The sequence below is a fragment of the Sturnus vulgaris genome, chromosome Z (genome assembly GCF_052056855.1).
Source record: "Sturnus vulgaris isolate bStuVul1 chromosome Z, bStuVul1.hap1, whole genome shotgun sequence".
Lineage (NCBI taxonomy): Eukaryota > Metazoa > Chordata > Aves > Passeriformes > Sturnidae > Sturnus > Sturnus vulgaris.
In genome coordinates this window covers 12,036,648-12,063,209 of record NC_142283.1, presented here as the reverse complement: position 1 = coordinate 12,063,209, position 26,562 = coordinate 12,036,648, and the positions used below count along the sequence as shown (strand labels likewise).

Here is a 26,562-nt window from a genome sequence, read left to right as displayed (position 1 = left end):
GGACATTTCACTTACATAACAGGAATATGCAAACAGATTAAGAGCTGCTGCTTGTTAATGATGAACTGTACTAAAAGCTAACTTGTTCGTATTTGTAATAGGATTTGGTTAGTATTCAGAAAAAAAGCTAGTGGAAATACGAGGTACTTGCACTGGGGAATTCTTAATTATCAATTGTAAGGGCAAAAATAATTTCTAGAATAATATGTTTCTGTTTTGCTTTGTCTCTTATCCTTTTGAAATGCCACTTACAGATGTTTGTTTTCAATTGCTCAACACCAGGCAAATCTTGCGAGAGAACAGCTGCTTACAAACGTTGTTACAACATTTGAAGTCACACAGTTTGACAATAGTTAGTAACGCATGTGGGACCCTGTGGAATCTCTCTGCTCGAAATGCAAAGGATCAGGAGGCACTGTGGGACATGGGAGCTGTGAGCATGCTGAAAAACCTGATTCACTCAAAACACAAAATGATAGCTATGGGTAGTGCTGCAGCTCTACGGAACCTCATGGCAAACAGGCCAGCAAAGTACAAGGATGCCAACATTATGTCTCCAGGATCAAGCCTGCCATCTCTCCATGTCAGAAAACAAAAGGCACTGGAAGCAGAATTAGATGCTCAGCATTTATCAGAGACTTTTGACAACATTGATAATTTAAGCCCAAAAGCATCTCACCGCAATAAGCAGAGACATAAGCAGAATATGTACAGTGAGTATGTCCTGGATGCCAGCCGCCATGATGATGGGGTGTGCAGGTCAGAAAGCTTTAATGCTGGCAATATGACTGTGCTCTCACCATATGTAAATACTACGGTATTGCCTGGCTCCTCCTCTTCCAGTAGAGGAAACGCAGAGAATTCTCGATCTGAGAAAGACAGGAGTATTGAAAGGGATCGAACAGTAGGTTTAAATACCTATCATCAAGCTGCAGAGAATAGTGGGAATTCCTCTAAGAGAATGGGAATGCAGATTTCTACTGCTGCAGCTCAGATTGCCAAAGTTATGGAAGAAGTAACAAGCATGCACATTCCACAGGAAGAGAGAAGTTCTGGTTCCACTTCTGAAATACACTGTTTGACAGAAGACAGAAATGCCCAGAGGAGATCAACCTCTGCCCATACTCACTCAAATACATATTTTCCAAAATCTGAGAACTCAAACAGGACATGTCCTGTGCCTTATACAAAAGTGGAATATAAAAGAGCTTCAAATGATAGTTTAAATAGTGTCAGCAGCAGTGATGGCTATGGGAAAAGAGGCCAGATGAAACCTTCCATTGAGTCTTACTCCGAAGATGATGAAAGTAAATTTTGTAGTTATGGCCAATATCCAGCTGACTTGGCACACAAGATTCATAGTGCAAATCACATGGATGACAATGATGGAGAACTAGACACTCCTATTAATTACAGTCTTAAATACTCAGATGAGCAGTTAAATTCTGGAAGGCAAAGTCCCTCCCAGAATGAAAGATGGGCAAGGCCTAAGCATATAATAGATGATGAGATGAAGCAAAATGAGCAAAGACAGTCAAGGAACCAAAATGCAGCCTACCCTGTGTACACTGAAAGTGGAGATGATAAACACATGAAATACCAGACACCTTTTGGACAGCAGGAGTGCGTTTCTTCCTTTAGATCAAGAGGTTCCAGTGGCTCAGATCAGAACAGAGTAGGCCCAACTCTTGGAATGAATCAGAAAGTAAACCAGTCCTTGTGCCAGGTTGATGATTATGATGATGATAAGCCAACCAACTATAGTGAACGTTATTCTGAGGAGGAACAACATGAAGAGGAAGACAGACCAACTAATTACAGCATAAAGTACAATGAAGAGGAGCATCATGTTGATCAGCCTATTGATTATAGTTTAAAATACTCAACAGAAGTTCCAGCACCTACTCAGAAGCCATCTTTTACTTTTCCAAAGACTTCTTCAGTGCAACTCAATAAAACTGACCATATTCCCCCAGGCAGTGGGAGCACATCAGCCCCCTCAGCTGGTTCAAAGAGGCAGAACCAGCTTCACCCAAGCTCTGCACAGAGTAGAAGTAGCCATGCAAAGAATGCATCCTGTAAGACTCCCTCTATTAATCAGGAAACCATACAAACTTACTGCGTGGAAGATACCCCAATATGTTTTTCAAGGTGTAGCTCTTTGTCATCCTTGTCGTCAGCTGAAGATGAAATAGGACGTGATCAATCTACACGTGGCACGGATGCCAATAACACACTGCAGATTGCAGAACTGAAGGAGAACAGTGGGACTCTACCTACAGAAGGTGCAGCGAGTGAAATCACATCAACAGCACAACACATCAGAACAAAATCCACTAGACTGCAGACTTCTAGCTTGTCTCCTTCTGATTCGTCTAGACATAAAGCTGTTGAGTTTTCTTCAGGTGCCAAATCTCCCTCAAAGAGTGGTGCCCAAACTCCTAAAAGCCCACCAGAACATTATGTACAGGAAACACCACTCATGTTCAGCAGATGTACTTCTGTAAGTTCCCTGGATAGTTTTGAAAGCCGTTCAATTGCTAGTTCAGTTCAAAGTGAGCCTTGTAGTGGAATAGTAAGTGGTATTATAAGTCCCAGTGACCTTCCAGACAGCCCTGGACAAACAATGCCTCCAAGCAGAAGTAAAACACCACCGCCTGCTCAAGGAGTTCAAGTAAAAAGAGAGGTACCTAAAGGAAAAGCAACCACTACAGAGAAGAGAGAGTCTGGTCCTAGGCAGGCAGCTGTAAATGCAGCTGTTCAAAGAGTTCAGGTACTGCCAGATGCTGATACACTATTACATTTTGCCACAGAAAGCACACCGGATGGGTTTTCTTGCTCTTCTAGCCTGAGTGCTCTGAGCCTTGATGAGCCATTTATACAGAAAGATGCAGAGTTAAGAATTATGCCTCCAGTTCATGAAAATGAGCATGGAAATGAAGCAGAACCTGAACAGTCAGATGATACAAAGGATAACCAGGAGAAGAAAGCAGAGAAGCCAGCTGAAGCAGACAAAGACATTCTGGATGATTCCGATGATGACATTGAAATACTGGAAGCATGTATTATTTCTGCAATGCCAACAAAGTCTTCACGTAAAACCAAAAAGCCTTCGCAAGCATCTGCTCCAAAAATACCTCCTCCTGTAGCCAGAAAGCCCAGCCAGTTGCCAGTTTACAAACTTATGCCTTCACAAAGCAGATTGCAATCACAAAAACACGTGACTTTTACACCAGGAGATGATATGCCACGAGTATATTGTGTTGAGGGAACACCAATAAATTTTTCAACAGCTACATCTCTGAGTGACCTGACAATAGAATCCCCCCCGAGTGAGCTGGCCAATGCAGACAATGTGGGTGTGGGAGCAGAGTCAGGGGAGTTTGAAAAGCGGGACACCATTCCTACAGAAGGCAGAAGTACTGACGATTCTCAGAGAGCAAAAAGCTCAGCTGTGACTCCCCTTGGCCTGGATGATGACAAAACAGAAGAGGGTGATATTTTGGCTGAGTGTATTAACTCAGCTATGCCAAAAGGAAAAAGTCATAAACCTTTCAGAGTGAAGAAGATAATGGACCAAATTCAACAAGCTTCTTCATCCCCAAGTAATAAAAACCAACCTGAAAGTGAGAAAAAGCCAACATCACCAGTAAAGCCTGTTTCCCAAAACAGTGAATACAGAGCACGCGTGCGAAAAAGCACAGAGCCTAGAAGCAATGCTAGTAATGAAAGAGGCTATCCAGAGAACAGAGATACAAAGAAACAGAATCTTAAAAATAATTCAAGAGATTTTCATGACAAATTGCCAAATAATGAAGAGCGTGTAAGAGGAAGCTTTGCATTTGATTCCCCTCATCATTACACACCTATTGAGGGAACTCCTTATTGTTTTTCACGGAATGATTCCCTGAGTTCTTTAGATTTTGATGATGATGAGGTTGACCTTTCAAGAGAGAAGGCAGAATTAAGAAAAGGAAAAGAAGGAAAGGAAACTGAAAGTAAAGAGTGCTCTACTACAGAGCAGTCTTCAAATCAGCAGTCAAGTAACAGGACACAAGTTTGTCAAAAACACTCAGCAAGCAGAAGCCAGACAAAAACCTTCTCTCAGTCAACTAAAGATATTCCAGACAGAGGAGCAGCTACAGATGAGAAAATGCAGAATTTTGCTATTGAAAACACACCTGTTTGTTTTTCTCGCAATTCGTCTCTTAGCTCCCTTAGTGATATTGATCAAGAAAACAATAACAACAAAGAAGGGGAACCTGCAAAACGTCCTGAAGCTCCCGAGTCACAGGTAGAATCCAACAGACCACAGACTTCTGGTTATGCACCTAAATCATTTCATGTTGAAGATACTCCTGTGTGCTTCTCTAGAAACAGCTCTCTGAGTTCTCTTAGCATTGACTCAGAAGATGATCTTCTGCAGGAATGCATTAGTTCTGCTATGCCTAAAAAGAAAAAGCCCTCAAGAATAAAGAGTGACGGTGAAAAAAATAATTCCAGAAGCGCAGGTGGTATGTTAGCAGAAGATTTAATGCTGGATTTGAGAGAGGTACAGAGGCCAGATTCAGAACATGGTTTTTCACCTGATTCCGAGAACTTTGACTGGAAAGCTATACAAGAAGGTGCAAATTCTATTGTTAGTAGCTTGCATCAAGCTGCAGCTGCTGCATCGCTGTCTAGACAAGCTTCATCAGACTCTGACTCTATCCTTTCATTAAAATCTGGTATTTCTCTAGGGTCACCATTTCATCTTACCCCAGACCAAGAAGAAAAACCTTTCACTAGTAATAAAGGTCCAAGAATTATTAAGCCAGGAGAGAAGAGTACACTGGAGTCTAAAAAAGTAGAATCAGAAAGTAGGGGTATCAAAGGAGGAAAGAAAGTGTATAAAAGTATGATCACAGGAAAAGCACGCTCTAATTCAGAAATTTCAAGTTTGAAGCAACCACAACAGACAAGTGTGCCTTCAATTTCACGTGGTAGAACAATGATCCATATTCCAGGAGTTCGAAATAGTTCTTCAAGTACCAGTCCTGTTTCCAAAAAAGGACCCCCACTCAAAAACATGAACTCCAAGAGTCCCAGTGAAGGCCAAAGTTTGACTAGTTCTCCAAGAGGAGCCAAATCATCAGTGAAACCTGAGCCAGCTCCTGTGACTAGGCAGCCATCAGGGTTGAACCAGAGTGGATCAAGTAAAGGACCTTCTAGATCAGGATCTAGAGACTCCACTCCTTCTAGACCTCAACAGCAGCCATTAAGTAGGCCTCTGCAATCCCCTGGGCGAAACTCCATTTCCCCAGGAAGAAATGGTATCAGTCCTCCCAACAAACTGTCACAGTTGCCAAGAACATCATCTCCTAGCACAGCTTCAACTAAATCCTCAAGTTCAGGTAGAATGTCATACACACCACCAGGCAGGCAGATGAGCCAGCAAAACCTTACAAAGCAAACTGCCTTACCTAAGAGTACCAGTAGCATTCCACGAAGTGAATCTGCTTCAAAGGGGTTAAACCAAACTCTTAGCACTGGTGGATCAAACAAAAAGACTGACCTGTCCAGAATGTCATCCACAAAGTCTAGTGGAAGTGAATCTGACAGATCTGAGAGACCTGTTCTTGTTCGTCAGTCAACTTTTATTAAAGAGGCTCCGAGCCCAACTCTGAGACGGAAATTAGAAGAGTCAGCTTCATTTGAATCTCTGTCACCTTCCAGACCAGATTCTCCCACAAGGTCCCAACTGCAGACCCCAGTTTTAAGTCCTTCTCTTCCTGATATGTCTTTATCCACTCATTCACCCGCCCAGAGTAGTGGTTGGCGAAAATTAGCCCCTAATCATAGTCCTACTATAGAATATGATGGGAGACCAGCAAAGCGTCATGACATAGCTCGTTCCCATTCTGAGAGTCCGTCTAGGCTGCTGATCAACAGATCAGGAACATGGAAGCGCGAGCACAGTAAGCATTCCTCATCACTTCCTCGTGTAAGCACTTGGCGAAGAACTGGAAGTTCTTCCTCCATCCTGTCAGCTTCTTCAGAATCCAGTGAAAAGGCAAAAAGTGAAGATGAAAAGCAGCATGGAGGTTCTCTCCCTGGACACAAGCAAAGTAAAGAAAGCCAAGCACCAGCAAAAGGTACTTGGAGAAAAATAAAAGAAAATGAAATTCCTCAAATAATGAGTGATCCTCAGCATTCTTCTTCGGGTCCCACAAATGGCTCTGATTCCAAAACCCTCATCTATCAGATGGCTCCAGCTGTCTCTAAGACAGAGGATGTGTGGGTGAGGATAGAGGACTGCCCAATTAACAACCCTCGATCTGGAAGGTCCCCAACTGGAAATACTCCCCCTGTTATTGACAGTGTTTCAGAGAAAGGGGGTGTGAATGGTAAAGATCCTAAAGAGATTCAAGAAAAGCAAACCCCAGGGAATGGAGGTGTTCCTGTTCGTACAGTTGGCTTAGAAAACCGTCTGAACTCTTTCTTTCAGATAGACAGTCCAGACAAGAAAGGCACTGAAACAAAGCCTCTACAGAATAATCCCGTTCCTGCACCAGAAATTAATGAAAGTACTGTAAGCGAGCGTACTCCATTCAGTTCCAGTAGCTCAAGCAAGCACAGCTCCCCCATCGGTGCTGTGGCAGCAAGGGTGACTCCTTTCAACTACAACCCGAGCCGCAGGAAGAGCAGCATGGATAATAGTTCTGCCCGGCCCTCACAGATACCAACCCCGGTGAACAACAGCACCAAGAAACGTGACACCAAGTCTGAAAACACTGACTCCAGTGGAACACAAAGCCCTAAACGTCACTCTGGCTCTTACCTGGTAACTTCTGTTTAAGTGCAACAAAAACAAAACAAAACAAAAAATTTAAACTGATGTATTATATACAGCAGCTACTTAGAAACTTTGTTTCAAATGAAACAAAAAAAAATGGGGATTGATTTTTTGTTTGTTTGTTTGTTTGTTTTTGTTTTTATTTGTTGTAAATAGCTTTGATTCTTGTTAGATGGTCCTTGTTCTGGAAGCCATATTTGATAGTATACTTTGTCTCCACTGGTGATATTTTGTAGGAATACCTGATTGACAGTTTGGAATAAAATTGCTAACGCAAGTGTATTTGTACAGTATGGTTAACATGTATTCCCATGTTTAACATGCATCCCATCACACTATCCTTTACATATTGCTTGTCATTGAAATCATGGAATAGCACAGATAGAAATAATGCAGTCATATTGATTTACCAATAATTCCTAGATTACAGACCAACTAAACTACATCAGGGAAGAATTGGTATTATTTATGCAAAAAATGTACTCATGTTTAGTATTTGTGAGTTCATCTAACCCAATATTTAATCATGTGGCTGTGAAATTCACAGTAATATGGTTTCCGCTGAACAAGCTTTCCTAGCCTGCTTTTCTGCATGAATGGAACTGATGGTTCATTTTATGGAGTAATGATTAACATTTCTGTGGTCACATAATGTGGATAGATAGTTATGGTGTAACAATTTACACTTTCTTTGTGCTCTGAAAAAGAAAAAAAATCCAACAAAAAACAACTGTGTAACTGTAAAACTTTGAACAAAATTATTTTACCTGAGTTAGATTTTATCTTAAAGTAGGTAGAATTTTTTTGCTATGCTGTAACTTGTTGTATATTCTGGTATTTGAGGTGAGATGGCTGCTCCTTTATTAATGAGACGTGGGTGATGTCTCAACAGAGACTAAAATGAACATTTCAGAATAAATTATTACTATATGTAAGTTGTGTGTGTTACTTCTGCATTACATAAAAATACAGGATTTTACTTTGAGATGTCACCATATAATGTGGTTGTATGCACTTAACACTTAAGGCCTGATTTAGGATAATCCTGCACCTCCAATATCTGTTCTTCCTTATCACTGGCAAATGGCTGTTGTAGGATGCTTTAACATTTGCAGGATCAGGCCGTAGGTCTTCTGTAATATATTTGTAATTGAGACAGTTTCACACATCTCAGGTGCATAACAAGGCTAAAGGCAGGGTATTTCCAGTAGCCACGCAGTACAATTGTTCTCATGACTGCAAGCCTGAAACAATATTGTATCTGTACAAATAATATTTGTAAAACAAAACATTTTTTGATTGGGGATATAATGTAGAATGTGAAATAGTGACTATAAGATGAAATTTTGCTTCTATTTGCTCTTTCTGTGCTTTTTTTTCTTTTTTCTTTAATTATGAAGGGAAAAACATCCTAAGAATCCCATAGCAGCAAGAAATTTGTTACCATAGTAGAAAAAGGATTTTATGGAAAACATGACATTTGCTGCCTTGAACCTTTTTGATGCAAATATAGATTGTGCTAGAACAATGCTGAAAAAGAACAGATTTGTGCTTTAAAAATACAAATACAGTGTGAATTTAGATGAGGATTACTTCAAAGTAGAAACATGAGAGAACAGAACATTAACCATTCTGTGCATGTTTAAACAAACGATGAAATGAAATGGTATATCAGTTTCATTGTATCTCAACTGGACTGTTCTAAAGGTACCTTTCTAAATAACTGATATGTCAGAATGCTCTGATTTCAGGAAGCCCTGAAATAGAGCAATTTACCTTTATGGTAGCTTTAACACAGCTGGAGAGTGTATCACTTCTGTGGCTTTTGTACTTCTGATACTGAAATGAATCAACTGAATTTATTGTAAATCGTGCACTGGCTTAGGAACACAATCAAGATACTATCAGCAGACAGAAGTCAATTATATAAAAGCCAGTACCAAAAATACCTGTTTGGCAGAAGTGGTATCTTACTTGCACTTTTGTTCTTTGCTTCCTGTCAGATCTACTTAGAGACATGCCATGTTCCTGTATCACCTTGTGAACCTGTTAAACAGCACTCCTCATGTTAGCATTTGAAATTTTGCATACAGTATCTTCATTAAACTTCTAATATGAATAATATTAGTGTCCTTTTAAAGATGAGATAGAAACAGATTATGATGTGTTTAAAGTCAGGACTTCCTGCTGGAGTAGAATACAGAACTCCATCCTTGAGTTTTAAAAGAAAGACCACTTTAGTTGTGTTTTGATTTTTTTTTTTTTTTAACATTATTTTGAGCTGGGCTTTTAACAATTAATACAAAAAAATACGACATAATCCAGAATAGTTGTTTAACACTGGCATTACATATTTGTCCTGTCATTCAAGAATTAAAGATAAACTCAGTCACAGAAAATAAATTCTGGTTTCAGTTCTGTTACTGAGAAATGACTGGAATCACTTTTTTAATCAGAAGATAATGTGAAACTATAAATAATTGTATGCGTATCAAACACCAGAATGTCTTTGAAAATTATAGTGGCTTCTTGACATAGACTTGGGGATACTTCATGATCATTATAATTGGAAAGTTTCTCTTAGTATCCACTTAAGTAAACCTATATTTGTAGCAAAGACAGGCTAGAGAAACTTTCCAACTATAAGGGTAGTGATACACTAAAATATGCTTCCCATGGGAGTTGTTAAATTTCCATTATAGAAGTTTTAAGAAGAGGTTTATGAAACATCTCATAGGGATGGACTGTAGTATATTTCATATTGCCTGTGTGCAGAGATGGGTGATCTTTTGAAATCTCTTCCAGATCTACATTTCTCTGATTCTTTATCTAAAATACTTAGTATCCACTAAGAGCCTTTCAGAATATTTAAAGACATCCATGATGTTTGATTTATGATGGGGATATAAAGTTATATTCTATGAGCTAAACTAAAAAAACAGATCCCAGAAATATAAAATCAAAGACATGGAAAATGGTTGCAATAAGTATATTTGGTCTTGGATTTTATTAATGATGTCAGAGTCACAATAGTCAGATTTGATTTATGCTGCTAAAGATAACCTCTCATTCCTTGGTTTCATTTGTATGAAGTTGCCACAGCAGGTAAAAAGACATTATTTATGTCGAGGAAAAACAAAGAATAGCAAGGAGCTAAGGAAACCAAGACTCAATTTACTGTTCTTCTGGGATGCACTGCCTTTCTTTCTACCAATTTTGGTAGAATTTTTTTGTGACTTGTGCTCAGACCTTTATTTGTCCTTGATTTAGCTTATCATATCTAGTGCTTACCAAACTTATACTTCAAAATCAGTTTATACTGAAAAATAACTCATAAAGCTCATTTCAGACTGTCTTCTAGCTTTGTCCTCTTGATGTAAAAAGCAGAGATCTGAGCTCCCCAAAATTTGTAAGTAGTTCACTTTTTAAAATGTGCTTCCATTTTAGTTTCTTGCAATGTGCCACAGTTAAGGTTACTGCTCAATTTCTATGTAAGCTCCTCTGACTAAATATTGCAATGTTTAAAGGGGAACTAATCTATTTCTGTTTTTCATGTGCAGTTATCTATCAAGAGTATTTTCCCCTGAAAGATGAAAGATAATGCTCACAGCTCTGTCAGATAGAACAGCTTAAAAGCCTTGCCACAGTTTCCTGATGAGATTGGAATATTGTTTCAAGCAGGATTTGGCTGCAGAGTACAAGTATAGTTTATGCTATAATTGTCAGTAAGCTGCAGTATTCATCATAGACCTTTGATGGCTTTGGGAAATTAGCTGCACTGTCTTTGGTAAAGGAGGAGGGATAGAAAAGGGACAGTTTCAAAGAGAGTCATGTTGTCTTAGGGATGTACTTTTTTCCTCAGTAAATTACATAAACTGCACCAGAGAGAGAACAGCTTGTGCACAAATTAATGAGGCATTATTTTGAAGTATACCAGAAGACTCCAAAACAGCAGAACCTTTGCCTGATAATCTGAAAACTGAACTATTTGATGTCAACTTTGGAGTACTTCATAGCTGTCTATCCCCTTGATCCCCTTAATAGAAGTTGATATTACCAAGAAAGACAGCTGTTTTAGCTTCGTCTTCTTAAGTATAATGATCCATACTATTTCTAGAACTGAAGAAAAATGGCATGTGCAGTTCAAAGAAGTTTTCTTCTTCATTCTATGCTCCTGGCTATGAATCTTGGCTCTTATGTGACCTTTCAAGGGACTTGCTCACCTCTTACCTGCTCCCCTGATGGGGTAAGTAGGATTAGTGCTGCATGGATATGCTGCATTATCTCAGTGCATAGTTGGACAAGTGCCACCTGAGTCAGCAAAAAAGAAAAGAAAACAGATAGGGGTGGTTGAAAGAATTGGGATAGTTTCCTTTATAGGAGGTAATTGGATTGAGCCATTACAGGCAATTTTAAGCCTATATGCCAAGGTTTCAGACCTTCACCCATTTTGACACAGCAAAAGCAAATTAAAGTTGGATTTTTTTAAACATTTTTTTGCCTCATGGCCTCTAGTGCTTTGCGTTTAGCTATCTTTTGTTCAGGTAAGTCCTTAATACTGGAAATTCTGACAACTTCAGAAATATTACATCAATATAGGGATGTGGGAAAGATACATTTCTTCATCAAAATACTCGTCAAAACAAAGTACCATATGTAAATTTCTGGGAGACAGTGTTTAGATTTACAATATTAAATTCAATGCTGTAAATCCTTCCAGTAAAAAGACTTACTGCAACTGTTTCTTTCCTAGAAGAGGCCTGAAGAGGGAGGTAACATCTCCCTTTCTTAATGAGGTCAGTGTTGTAGGGATGATCTGGAAAATGTTTAGGTGGACTCTTCTTACAAGCTCTTCTACAGTTACTAGATGCCTCCCAAATGTCTTTCCCATCTAGTTTTCATGAAAGAGTATGCAGCCATAAGAGCATCACTAAAAATCTCATGTAGACTTCCACCTAACGTAATTTCCTACATCTATAGTAATGCCTTGCAAAGTTGGATCCACCTGTGTGACAGCTTTGTTCTTGATGAGATGTGTGATTTGGATGAAGCTGTGAATCAGAAGTGATGTGTCAGTTAATGTAAAGCATGACTTTCTCCACAATTTTTAAACTGATGACCTTAATACCAAATTACCCAAGTGTATTCACTCTCTGGTTCCACTGCCATCTCCTTTGCACTTTGACATTTAACCAGAAGAGATGCCCATTTTTAATTTCATTTCAGATCACATGTAAAGATAAGATTCCTGCATCATAGTTTCCTATATGCAGAATAACAGTTTGTATCTGTAAATGTGTTTTTATAGAGAATATTACGTAGCTAAGGTTGAGTTTTTAGTTAGAATGGTAAGTTACCTGCTTACGTGTTGTGTTTGGTTACAAATTGGAAGTGCAAGGGAAGTTGGTGTGGTGCAGAAGAGCTTTAAGAGTTCACAACATAATTAATGCAGTGTCAATTGACTTGTGATGCCAAGACGAATTTTCTGCTATCAAGTTTCAGTTTACCAGATGTGCTGTTTACTTACTCCAAGTTTGGGAAACGCCTCCCTAGCAGTTTTGCAAATTACCTTTCTTAGGAAATTTCCACAGAGTTACAGGCTTATATGTATGAGTGAATTTCTGCCACTTCAAGATTTAGAAAAGAAATTACTCGAATTCTGCTGTTTGTGAAAACATCCTTTGCTTGAGTGGCTGTAGAACTGCAATTAGGATATCAAGGAGATGTAGAGGGAGATGGTTTACTCAGTAAAATGCACTTCTGTCCAGAGCTCAAGCCATACATAGAAATAGTATATCTAATGCCATCCTCTCTGGTGGGATCTAATATGAATAAAGCTTGTGCTGGTTCTCTGCAAGTAAACTGTCATCCTGTGAGATCAGATGAATTTGCCCACCTGTAAATGTTGTTTCTCTTGAACAAACTCAGCCCACAATTATCTTTCCTTCAATTTTGTTGTTTGCTTCTGCCTGAGATGCATTACTGTTTATATCCTAACTCTGTAATTAATTCTTTCTTCAATTATTCTAATGTATTTTGTTTCACAGTATACTTATTCTGAATTTAGTCTTGCTATGCATAATTTATTTATTACTTGCAGTGTTACATAAAATTTCCTCCTGATTGCACCTTGTGAGAGTGGAATTGTTTTCTTGTTTACTACGGAAAGTTAGGTGTCTGTCCACTGTATTAGAAATATTATTTCATTTAAAAAGGAATTTGTTGTTACGACACTTGAATAATTCAGTATATCAGAACAAGTGCTCTAAAAAACCCATGCATTTTCATTTTAGTGATGCTTGCATTTCAGATAAATAAGTGGAAAAAAGAAGCTTGAAAACCTGGTTCACCAATAGTTCTCTGTTCTCTTCAATATTGCACCTTAGAAGGAACTGCACAAAACAAAATCTGGTTCTGAACAATGTAATTCCATTGTCCCTCTGTTATAAAAGTTTCACAAGGTTTAGTTCATTGACATTCATAAGCACAGCAGAGACTATTAATTACAAAGTCTTTCTTTCCTGTAATGAATACATTCTTTTGTCACCAATTATATTATTAAGGAACATAAGTTGATTAATTTCCAACACACACATATATATTCATATTTACATACATATGTTACACTCCCCTATTCACTTTAGACTTTGACAAAAATATTTAAACTAAAAGGACATTGTTGCTGATTACTAAGATCCCTTATTGTCTAATAGTTGTACCACTTCTTGATATTAAGTTCTAATTTGAGGACTGATTAGCTGGTATCTGATTTTCAAGTTGTTCTAGAAAAAACATTCACTTAAGCCTTGGTTTATAAGTAGAAAATGAGATTGCCTTTTATTAAGCATAATAAATTTTACAAGTATTATAGCTATCACCTGCAATTTAAAGTCAGTAGGGATCATGAAAACAAGGAGACTTTGAGTGATGATTATATTAAATACAAATGAAGGTTTGCTAAGCCTAATTCTGCCCTTTTTTCTCTAACAATCCTCTGTATGAAAAGCACACTGGGAGCAGGAAAAGGCTCGTGCATCTTACCTGACTATTGCTGTGGTCTGGGATGGCACGCATTCACTGTGGAAGATCACAAAAACATGTAAAAATTAAGCCATAATATGAGTTACGATAAATTCGCAATTTTTATTAATTTTTGGTAGTAGTATTTTGTTACTCCATTGGGTGATGAAAATGAGTTGGCATCGTTTTTTTCCTACTATACTGAGCAGCTGATCAGCCATATGGATTATTTGACACTTTCAAGTGTTTTAAGTGGCATTGTTCAACCACAGTTGGCAACCAAGCACTACCCAACCACTCACTCCCCTCCAGTGGGATAGGGGAGACAATCAGAAGGGTAAAAATGAGAAAACCTGTAGATTCAGATAAAGACAGTTGAATAAAGGAAGAAAATTATGATGATGATAATAATAATAGAGAATATACAAAAACAAGTGACTCACAATACAGTTGCCTACCACTTGCTGATTGATACCTAGGCAATCCCTGAGCATGAGCCTCCAGCCCACTTTCTGCACAGGTATATCCTCAGCATGATGCCATAAGGTCTGGAATATCCCTTTGGCTGGTTTATGTGTCCCGTTCTCAACTTCTTGTGCCCCTCAGCTCTCTTCCTGGCAGGGCATGAGAAACTTAACTTAAGCAACAAAAACAACAGTGCATTTTCAACATTCTCATACTAAATTCAAAACAGTACTATACTATTTACTGGAAGAAAAATTAGCTATCCCAGCCAAAACCAGAACATAAATCATTTGGACTTGTTAGAAGTGAAAATCTAGCTGAAGTGAAAGCTATGAATTCAGTGCAAATACTGTATTACCATGTCACACAAATGACTGATGGTTTCTTTTGATCTTGGAAGCTGGCTGTACACAGCTGTGAATTTACACAGCTGTCAGCTGCTTTACAAGGCTGAAACAGAAGGACAAAGAATGGGTGTAAAACTGAGCCCTGTACTTAAGATACAGTCTTTGCAATCACAAGGAATGAGAGATGGGTAGAAATCCATGGTTTTCCACTTTGCCAGTTCCATTGTGGCCAGCTAATAGGGATTTGGATAGTATCTTGGCAATCTGGTGCCCAGCATTCTCCTCAGGATCTCAGTGAAACAGTGTATACATTGTTTGCTGTACTTCCTACATTAATTTATGCAGGTCAAGGCTTGGGTCTAGGTGACAAAATCCAAAAGCTCGAAACACAGTACAAGTCAGGCTGGTTGTTTAAAGGCCGCTTGTCAGCTGCTCTTGCAATGATGGTGCAGTACTTACACAGATTGAAACATTTTAGCCTCAAGTGGCTTTAGAATATCCCACGCTCCTTAAATAAGCTATTGATGTTGTTTATAGTCCTCTGCCATTGTGTTGAACAGAAGTGGTGCTTCTGCTGATTCATAAAGAATGCTGTGTTGATGTTCTCTGTATAGGCATGAGGTAGTGCCTCTTCTGAAAACACTTATGTAGCAGACAGGATTCTGGATCATCAAAACCAAAAGGTAGTCTGTGGATTTAAAATCACAGAATCACAGAATGGCTTGAGTAGGAAAGGGACATTAGAAATCATCCAGTTCTGGGTTGAAACTGCCATGGGAAGGGACACCATTTGCTTTGGGAAAATGGTGCATAGTGGCAATTTGTTTGGTTAATTCTGCATATTGAAGTTTCATGGTAAGTAAATACCAGCAAAATCAAACTAAATGAAAGACTGCGTCATTTTCTCTCTATGCTGTTGCAAATTCACTGTTGGAGGGACTACCTGCTACTTCCAATTTGAGTTCACAAAGCATTTTTCACAATGAAAGTTCTGTGGGGTTTTTTTCCCAGCCCTTATATTTTACTTTAAAATATCCTTCTGGAATTTAATTTACAAGAGTTGTGAAGAAAATCATTCCCATGTTGCTCCCTTCAGTGATCATTGAACAAATCAAGATTTCCCTCTACATCCCTGTTCTGCATCTTACCTACAGTCCACTACAGAGCCGTTCCACCAGTCCAGCTGAAAATCTGCCCTTTCCTGAATAACTTCACTAGTCCTATTATTATGTGGGCATTTCTAGCATGTTTAGACTATGGAGTGTAGCCTCCAATGAGAAGAAACTGAACAGGGATGCAAGGTCTGAATAAGAAGGTGTATGTAACACTTCCAGTAAAACACTGTCACATACAAGCTGTCACCTCAAATCCTCTCCATTTTCTTGGGCTCTCACTTCCAGTTAGGACATTTTCATTTACCCCAGAATTGCAGCAATCTATCACAACCACTTTGAATTGCTATTTCATATTTGTACAGGGCTCCTGTTGCTCGATTGTTTTCTTTGGGAATGGGTTTTTTCAAGGTTTGAGGAGATTTTTGGTTAGATTTTTTGGGGGGATTTTTTTTTTTCTCCAAACACCATTAACAGTAAAAAAAGAGTCTAAATCGGGACATTTGACTTGCTAGTGACAGTGTATACAGAGACAGGATTCTCTGCTTTAGGTTTTCATAGTGTAATCCTCATTTCCCGCCCCTTCCCTTCTACTGCAGCAGCCACAGATGGAACAACCTCAGCCAACTTACACACAGCTTTCCAAGACTGGTATCCCTGCTACTGCTCTCCAAAGGCATGATCTGCAGTCTTGATGTTTTCCTGCAGATGTGTACAAGCCCTGTGCTCACCAGCAATTGTACCTTCTCTTTATACTGCTTTAAATTGCTTTAAAACTCTCAGGTGATGAGTGCTTCATTCCATTTCTGAGTCCAGGGCCAGCAGGTATTCAGGAAATGCATGCAGCTGTAGCATGCCTGAGCTGGAATGCTTCACGACTACTTTTGTCTCTGAATTCCTCAGGCTGGAATATGCAGAATTCAATTTTGAAATGTATTTCTTATGACACTAGAACAAATGCAATGATTGGATGCCATATACTCAATGAAGTCATTCTGCAATGGTGATGGGAATTAAACTGACATGTCACTACTCACTGCTTCATTTTAGGCATCTTGGTTTCAAGATACTGTGAATTCTAGCACCTATAAAGGAGATTGGTAAGTAATAAGACCTGGAGGGAAAAAAAAAAAAAAAGTGCTTCCCCTATGTGGTCAGTTATGTTTGCCATGTCATCCAATCTGTAATTTCACAAACTCCATTTCTGACAATTTAAAAAATATTTTTCCATCTGAAAAATATGTGGAAAATAATTTTTGTCTTTGTACCCTTTGTATTTCACAAATGCTGATACAGGCTATGTATCTTTTGCAAAACTAAATTTAAATATTGTTTTACAAGATAAGCCATTAATATGTTGGTATTTAAAAGCTATATGAAGTTGAAGGAAAAAATAACATGCAACTGTCAAATTAAATAACATTAAAATACACAAAACCTTTCTCAGTGCCCTGAATTAGGTGGACTGACTGAGGGCAATCTTAATTTGTAATGATGATACTCACAAACTGCAGCTGTTTTCACTGCCTTTAGCATACTCTCAGAGCGCTGTTTCTCAAGGTGATGCACCAGAAATTGCTTTACAATCTAACTGATTGTAAAACTGAGTAAAGCAGTTACTAAAACCACTACAGAAATCTAAGGGAATAGTATGAAGTAAATTTTAGTATTTTTTCATTCAGTTCTAGCCTATTTTTCAATTTAAAGAAATGAAGCTGTGGTAATGGCAAATAAATATTTCTTAGCATTACTTCTTAAAATATTAAATTTGATTGTCTATCGATTCAAACCCTGCTAGAGCACTGTCCTGCAGAGATTTATGTCTATTCCTTTTCGGTGGGCTCAGACCTATGCCCGAGAAGAAAAGGACAATGCATATTGTTCAAACCCAAATGCAGTAAGCACGATTTGTAACAAGGTCTAGGATGACCACATTTCATGCAGTGGTCAAATTATGAATATGCCCTGAACACCTCATGCCTGCACAGAGACAATGAATATATTGCACCCTGGTCTGTCCAGAGTCCACCCTGTGCACACACTGTGCACCCCTCTCCTCCCCAACAGCCCACATCTGTCTTGCTAAAAGCAGGTGACAGCAGTTGACAGAAGAAGCTTCTGCTCCTGTTGGCTGGTGCATAGATTTAAGCAATGAAAACCTGGACAACAGGACAACTCGCAAGGTAATGGCAGCTCTTGACACTTCTCAGGTGCTAGAGATCTCAATAAAGTAATTCAATAGAAAGACAAGTGTGTGCAAGTAATGGAGATTTAAAATAAAAACACTGCACTAAGAAAGAAAAACACAGGAAATCCATTATCAAGCTACTGCTAACAAGATGAGAACGTTTTGTTGCTAAGCAACAAAATCTAAGTAATTATTTGTAATGGATTATCTCTTAGAAAGCTACACTTGCCTCTTTATCAGTCACTTTGATGGTAATCTGGAGATAACCCTCAAAAAGCCTGTCTGGACAAGCACTGGACAAGAATTGCATCAAAAATTTCCTTCATAACTGGCAGAACTCATTTATATAACCTTGTTTTTCAGCTGAGGAGCTTGTTGAGTCATGTTCGTGAGGAGCTGCCAAGTAGCTGAGCTGGTCCCAGACATCTGCACTCACACTTCCAAAAGCTGCTTGCTCCTGCTGATGCAGTTGTGCTGTTCGTGTTTTCTGTACTATTTTGTGCAGAGCATTCATTCTGACAGAATGAGAGCACAGGCAGAAGACAACAAAACTGCTCATCATTCAAAAGCCTGAATAGACAGTAACTTTTTAATCTGTGCCTCCCTGATTCTGTCTGAAGCTTCTCCATAACTCTTAACTGTTCCAAGTTTTCATGAATGGTACTTGCAGTTCTCCCCTGGGGAAACCACTGTGTGCACTGGGTCTTAGCATCCCCTCTTCAATATTTTGTTGCCAGCTGGATCTGTTGGTGGAACAGAAAAATAAAAAAAAGACACCACCACAGATAAATACTAAATAGGTATCTTCAGTTCTTTGTCCTGGTACATTGCTGACGTATGAAGCAGGTAACAGTGAACAAAGCATGACCTGTGAAATTCACAGGGTGACTGAATGGTTGAGGCTGGCAGGGACCTCTGGATGTCATCTGGTTCAACCACTGCTCCAGCAGGGCCACCATTCTCATGCAGCTTTTCAGTATTTCCAAGGATGGAGATACCGACACCTCTCCGGGCAACCTGTGCCAGTGCTTGTTCACCCTCACAGGGAAAAGGAGTTTCCTGATGTTCAGAGGGAACCTCCTGTGTTTCAGTGTGTACCCATTGCCTCTGGTGCTGTCACTGGGCACCCCTGGAAAGAGCCTGGATCCATCCTCCTTGCACCCTCCCTGCAAGTGTTCTATGGACATTGGTGAGATCCTCTGAGCCTTCTCTTCTCCAGAAGGAGCGGCTCCGATCCCTCTATGGCTTTGGTGACCATTCACTGGACTTTCTGCATTGTCTGACTTGTCCAGAGGAGCCGAGCGCTGGGCCTGGCACTCCTGGTGTGGCCTCAGCAGTGCTGAGGGGCAGGATGCCCTCCCCTGCTCTGCTGGCAACACTTCTCTGCAGCCCAGACACCACTGGCCTTGTCACAGGGACACGTCTCTGGTTTATGTTCAGATCGGGGTCCAGCAGGAGCCCCAGGGCCTTTCCTGACAAACTGCTTCCAGCTGGGCATTCTCAGTCCGCGCTGGTGCCTGGGGTTGTTCACAGCTGCAGGATTTGGTTCTTCCCATGCTGAACCGCTTGAGGTTCCTGTCAGCCCCTTTCTGCAGCCTGTCCGGGCCCCTCTGGATGGCACCAGGACCCTCGGCTGTATCAGCCACCACTCACAGCCCGATGCCACCAGCACGGGCGCGGCACCGCCGTGTCACCATCGCTGAGGGTGCGCCTGCCCCTCATACACAGCGGTCATGAAGCTGTGACACACGATTGGACCTAGTAGTAACCCTGTCGTTTTTTCCTTAAGCTTTAGCCATTTTTTTTTCATGTAATTGTACAGAAAGCTGTGGTAACACCAAATAAAACACTTCCCGGCATTTATTAAATTGATCGTTCTTTGATACAAACACCACTAAAGCTCTGTGAGTGGAGGAGCCACACACAGCGCCTTGGCGCCCTCCGAACACACTTTGTGTCGCCCACCGCCATCCTTCGGCCTCGTGTTTCATTGGCTCTTGCAACTCATTGTTCACGGGTGTGTGTGTCACGGCGTTTCCGCACAATCCCCAGAGCTCCTGAGCTCTTCCCGCCGCCATTCCCGCCCCCGTTCCCTCAGCCTGGCGGAAGCCGCGCGCGCGGCCCCAACGCTGATGTGGCGCCCTCTTACAGGCTGCGGCGCTTGACAGACAGCCCGTTGACCAATGAAATCTGGAATCGGGCTGCTGGGGGCGGGCCCTCCCCGCCGCCGTGGCGCGGGGCGGGAGGGGGGAGGTGCTGCTGTCATGGCCGCCGCCGCGAGTGCCGCGTCGCCTGCGGACAAGGAGAGGTACCGTGGACACGGCTTGTGCGCGGTCGGGTCTTTCGTGGGTTCGTTTTCTTACGTGTTGTTGAGGGCTCGCGAAAGAGAAAACGCGAGCGGAGCAAGGCGGGATGTTTTAAATCCCTGTGTATTGAGGGATGATGGTGGTTGAAATTAAATCCCTGTGGAACAAGGGGTGGTGGTGACACTTGTGTGGTTGGGAAGTCAGTAAAGAGACTGGAATTCCCAGGCAGGACTTAGACCTAGTCGGCTCATAAAGATGGCAGTAGCAAAGAGTGGGGAAAAAACACTTGACAGGAGAAGGAGAAAACAGTAGGAGTTGAGATGATTTGGGCTGGTTTTTAGACGCAGCCAGGAACGTGATCATTGTCACTCCCTTGCCATTCAGCTAGCTGGAATCTGTCTGCACCACGTTTTACTCGTTTTTCCTATTTTTTTTATGCTGTCATAGATCCTTATTTAAATCAATGCGGGCCTTCTTCCACATATCCTTGGTCTCAGCTAGTTGGTTTTTTAAGTTGTCTAATTAGTATAATTGGGGTTCTGTCACGTTAGTCCCGTGTATGTGCTTGGCAGGTGTAAATCTATTGAAAAATCTCTAGCAAGTTTCTAAGCGCTGTTTTTCAGTACCTTTTGTAAATGTACCCAAATCTGGGTTGATCTATGTGTGAATTTAAAGAAACAAAATGAAACATCGCAGAACTTAGTTATCTATACCTATATCTAATAGTATAGTAAAACCTTTTCAGAAAATGTTACCTCTTCTCAGGGAAATATGCGTTCCAGGTTTCAAGGCTGCAAGAAATAGGTCAAAAGGTTCTATTTCAGCCTCCTTTTTTTTTTTTTTTTTTTCGTTTTCTCAGAATGGGCAGTGCCATCCCTTGTACACCTAGAGCCCCAGAAAATGGTGTCATGCAGTGTCCATGATAACTCAAGTGGGATTTTGCAGCATCTTACTAAGCAGTCTAGGGAAAATAAATGGCTTTTCTAAGGTGGTGTGGGAACTTCTGTGTTGTAGCCATGACATTTATTTTCTGTTTTACAAGGAAAATACTGCATAAGCATTAAGGAATTTATATAGCTTGCTTCAACTCACTGTTTTCTCTTCTTAGATTCATCTGCATTTATCCAGCTTATTTGAATAACAAGAAGACAATAGCAGAAGGAAGAAGGATACCTATAGACAAGGTAATTTCATGCGTGGCAGGGAAATAGGACATTTTGTTTTGCTGTGTAGCAGTGTTTAGACTGCTGGCAATCTCTCCATTCTCAGATGGCGTGGAAATTACAATATATTTGAAGGTAACCTAGTGCCAGCATTTGAATTTAGTAGGAGAGACTTGTGCTGAAGTGTTTGCTTTCATGTGAGCAGCACCTTGAGCAAGGTGAAATAATGAGAAGCTGAATGCACTCAGCTGCCTATGCAGGTAGTTTGGAGAATTTGAAAGCAATGCAGAAAAGAGTAGCTAGCTAATGATTGGGTTCTGGTGGTTAACTATATAAGCCTAAACTCTGTTTCCTGTGCCTGTGACACACAGGCATGGTAGTTATTGCTGCTTTGAATCTGTCCAGAAATAGTTTTTTGTCATCTCATTCATTTCTAATAATTTTAGCAAGCAGTTCTGGGAATATGAAGGACTTTCCTTATTGCTTAGGGTTTGGGGTGTTTTTTTAAATAAAATCTTTCTTGAGTATGCAAGTTGCCAATCAAAGGTCTACCTATGGGAGGGAGCTGCTGCCCTGTGGGTAGAAATTTTGTGGTTTTTTTCCTCAGTCCTTGCTGTAAGTTTGCCATTGCTGATTCACAGCTTTTTTACTGTACATACAGTAACTGTTAATTTATTTCAATTACATTTTCTAAGCAATTCTTTAACTTGCTCCCCTGTCCTAGTGAATTCTGTCTCATCTCGTTTCTGATGTCTTAGCTCTTCTTTTTTTTTTTTTATTTTAATGTTTCTAAACTACAGCAGCACTGACAGGTGACTTCTACACTAGATTTGTACCTGCTCTTTCCCCATCAGCTTTTCCTAGTTACAGAGTATAGGGTGGGAATCTGGTAATTATTTTTGTATAGGCAGGTCATAGTTGAAAACTAATTAATTTTAATACATTGTTTCAACAGGCTGTTGAGAATCCCACATCTACAGAAATCCAAGATGTATGTGCAGCAGTAGGATTCAATGTGTTATTGGAGGTAATTAAAATAGTCCCCACATACAAAGAACCCCCAAATGTGTATGTTTCTGTTCTTTCATTAACTTTTAATTTGTAGTTCAGAAGTTTTGTTACTAGCTTTGCTTGCTTTACATGATAACTTACCATAATAATGAAGTAAATGTTGGAAAAATTATTTAAGTCAGGAATACCCCAGATCCCTCAGACAATGTGACTTTTAAAGCTTATAAAAAGATTATTTTTGTTTTACTGTCCTTCTTAGAAGACTTTCCTGGATGCTTGAAAGTGTGTCAGAATAAAAGCTGCTTTTGCAGGCTGCAACTCTGCAAATTAAGCTTTTTAAAAGAAATTATTTTAATGGAAGGTGATGACCTTTGCAATGAGTCCTGTATCAGAATAGGATTCTGATAATTGGAATCTTCATAGTCCTTTGGAATTATGCTTCAGCCAGAGCATGTTGGCTTTTATTGCAGTACGTGCTTGCTCTTTAGATAGTTTATTGGTTACTTTTTCCTTAGGGAATGAATCTGGATTTCCAGAGAGGTAACTTCACATCACTTCAGGTCATTTCCTGAAATAATTATTATTATTAGAATTAATGAATAATTTAGATCAGTATTTTTTTTCTAAGAAGAATAAGGGTCCTCGTCCAGAAGTACCTAAAAGCCTGGTACAAAATCACTTTGTTTTTTAGAATTATCTGGACAGTGCACACAATCAGTACTGAGAAACCTGTGATGGTTCATCAAGAATGAAGGCTATAATTAACCAAAAGCAGTGACTGTGATCTATCACTTGCTATCCCTAGGTAACCAGAAGGGTTTGTAACAGTGGAGATCAAACAAAAACCTGTGCCCCTGTGGTGCAGACCACTGGGAACATAAAATGGTCCCTGTAACAGTTTACTCACAAAATTGGTCAGTACCAGGAGTTGTTCACAGCAGTGCCTCTGAAACAGTTGTGTCATCCAATGCATGTTATTATATGTTCCTCCTTTTGTATAACAGAAAAACAAGATGTATCCCAGAGAGTGGAACAGAGATGTGCAGTATAGAGGAAGAGTACGAATCCAGCTCAAACAAGATGATGGCAACCCATGTTTACCTCAGTTTCCAACACGTGAGTAGAGTGCCTGGGTTTAGGTGACTCACCTGGGAATAAACCAGAAAGACATGGTTTATTTTATGTTAACGGCCTGTTTAATTAGTTTTAACTATTATAATTCCAGAGTTTAACATTAAATCTTGTTGACTGTCTAATTCCACAAAATTAACTTGTGAGCATTGAATAAAGTTTGTAAACTGCTGTTGCCTTTTATTCTGCTGCTTCTGCAGCACTGTCATTGGAGGGGCTTTGTAGCCGTGGAATGGGGTTTTAATCCTTTAAGTGCAGAACTTAACTTTTAACCCTTTAAGGGCAGAAATAAAACACACAGCTACATGGTTGTTTCTCATGACAGGAAAGAAAGAGACAAGTTTATTCAGAAACACACTTGATTTTATAGCATGACTTGCAATTCCAAGAGTAGAAAAAGGTGATTGGTTCAGAGAGAAGACACCCCATTCCCAGGGCCTGGTCACCCACCACAACAGATGTTCTATCTTTGTTCGTCTTTTTTATTTTGACCAAATTATTACCCTGGGAGAAATTCTCTCTAGCCTTGAGCTGGACCAGCTTATCAGCTGGGAACAGAGCTGAGGAGCTCCGGGCTAGAATATTTTTCAGGTTGTAATTTTCTTGCTTTCTCAACATGTGTCCCTACAGGGCTTGTGGGGAATGTTGTGTGATTGCTGCATTAAATAAAGCATCTATTCATTTTAAAACATTTAAAACAGTTTAATGCTTAAATGGCTAAATTCCACCATTTTCTTAGGATACATACATCATCTGGGCATCAGAGTGGATGTAAATTGATAAAATACAATACTGAGTTCAACTGAGTTTTCCACTGGTTATTTTCATAAATTAACAATCACCCAGCTGCCCTTAACTAATTAATAGGAATTATTCATCTTCAATGACAATTTCATCTCTTGCATTTTTTTCTGAAGATGAATGCCTATGTAAAAGGGAAACAGTATATATCTTAAGGAAAGAGCAAGAAGAGCGCTGGGTGTACGGGAGCATGAGTGCTGACAGAAGGAGATGATTTAAAACCAGAATCCTGCTGGAAGGCAGCAGTACCTTTCTAAAAATGCGTGTAGCTTTTGCCTGATCATTCTGTCCCCGGTCTTCTGGGCCAGTAGGAGGTGGAGGGAAAGATTAGCAGGAAGCATATAGACACTTTGGAGACTATCAGGTTATGTGGCTTTTCCAGTCTACTGTGACATTTATCTGTCCTGCACATTTTTTCTTTCCCCCAAGAATTTTTCACAAGCTGCTTGCTGTACCAGGGGAAGGAAGCAGATCTGCTAGGCTCTATATCCGTTCTTAACATAGCAGGCATGCACTGATCTCTCCCTGTATTTTAGGTAAATCAGTGATGCTGTATGCTGCAGAAACCATTCCCAAACTGAAAACAAGAACTCAGAAGATGGGAGGTAGCGATCAAAGCCTTCAGCAAGGAGAGGGAGGCAAGAAAGGTAAAGGGAAGAAAAAGAAATGAATTGACATCTGGAGTCACTTTTGCATCGCATAGTTTTACTTACAAGTGCAGAAGGACACCGTGCAGCGACTTTGAAGTGAAGATACAAGCAAGAAATGGAGAGGTGAAGCTGAGTAGAACTGCCTGCTTTTCTCCCAACTGGAATGCATGTAACTGCTTTGCGTCTGTGTAACAATAAATCTCTTTTCACACATAACCTGCAAGTCTGACATTAGCACCCATATTAAAAGTGGAAGAACATAAGCAAAAGGGGTGGTTGGGATAATTATTTTTTTCCAAGAGAGATCTGCACCTTTTGAAATCTGATTGCCTTAGTAAACCATTTGTTTATGATAGTGGGACAATTCTCTTAATTCTGTGCTGTTTTATATTGGGAAGAAATTCTTCGCTGTGAGGGTAGTGAACGCCCAGATTGTACAGACAAGTTGTGGATGCCTCATTCTTCAAGTGTTCAAGCCCAGGCTGGATGGGACTTCGAGCAACCTAATTGTGGTTGTTTCACCCCAGCTGGCAACTATGTACCATCCAGCCCCTCCCTCACTCCCCACCCTGAATGGCATGTGGGGAAGGATAATCAGGAAAGAAAAAGATTACGGGTGTAGGTAAGAACAGTTTAATAATTGAAACGAAATAAAATGCAATAATGCATGTGACACTGATTATAATAAAATGTAATTGTCATTACAGTTTTTTTTTTTTAAGGAGAGAAGAAAAATAAAAAGAAGTCATGCACAATACAGTTATTCACCACCTGCTGACTGATGCCCAGCCCACCCCCAATGATCAGTCCCTCCTGGCCAATTTCCCCCTGTTTATATACTGCTAATTTGTGATACGGAATGTCCTTCTGGCCAGCTTAGGACCTGTCCTGGCTTCTTGCCGCACCTCCTCACTGATAGAGCATGAGGCACTGAAAAGTCCTGGGTTTAAGACAAGCACTGCTCAGGAACAAACAGAACACCAGTGTGTTACCAGCATTATTCTCACACTGAATCCAAAATACGGCACTAACAGCTGCTGGGAAGAAAATTCACTGGATTGCAGCTGAAATCAGGACACCAGGAACCCCTTATTCTATATAATTTCTATAATGCCAGGTCCCACTTCCCAAAACCCCACCACTTTCCTCTCTTGGTACATACACACACACAGACAACATTCTCTTAAATTATGTACCATCCCTATAAGAGCCCATTGAGTTCACTGAGTGCATGACCCTGGGCTCCATCTGTCAGAACCAGTTTTCAGGCAGGAAAGAAGATGTGTGGTGTTGGACTGTTGCATGTGGAAAGCAGTTCTGAGTCCATCACTGTTGTGCTCATGGTTCCATCGAAGTTCATTCTTCATTAATGTGTGATTGAAAGGGAGTTGGGGTCAGAGACCCCAGTCCAGCACAGCACAGACAGGCACCACAGGGTTGCCCATGGTGCCATGGGTGCAGGGCCATCAAAGAAGCAATAATTCACAGTTACAGAGGTTACAGAGTAATTAATTTAATTCATTGGCTATTCTT

The 26,562-nt window shown here is 40.1% G+C and overlaps 2 protein-coding genes across 4 annotated transcripts in view; both read left to right on the top strand.

Annotated features, from left to right (window-relative positions):
• The window catches only part of APC (APC regulator of Wnt signaling pathway), a 93,724-nt gene extending 80,761 nt beyond the window's left edge, over positions 1-12,963 (top strand). For all 3 annotated transcript variants that reach the window (XM_088156104.1, XM_014892042.2, XM_014892041.2), the window contains exon 16: positions 283-12,963. In XM_088156104.1, coding sequence (XP_088012230.1) covers positions 283-6,838 — 6,556 coding nt within the window. In that variant the 3' untranslated portion in view covers positions 6,839-12,963. The remainder of the gene's footprint in view (positions 1-282) is intronic.
• A 7,216-nt stretch (positions 12,964-20,179) lies between these two features.
• On the top strand, positions 20,180-25,786 carry SRP19 (signal recognition particle 19). The gene is made up of 5 exons (XM_014892046.2): positions 20,180-20,275; positions 21,382-21,457; positions 22,392-22,463; positions 23,452-23,563; positions 24,916-25,786. Exons 1-5 carry the CDS (start codon positions 20,232-20,234, stop codon positions 25,047-25,049), a joined length of 438 nt encoding a protein of 145 aa, XP_014747532.1. The 5' UTR covers positions 20,180-20,231; the 3' UTR covers positions 25,050-25,786.
• The last annotated feature ends 776 nt before the right edge of the window (positions 25,787-26,562 follow it).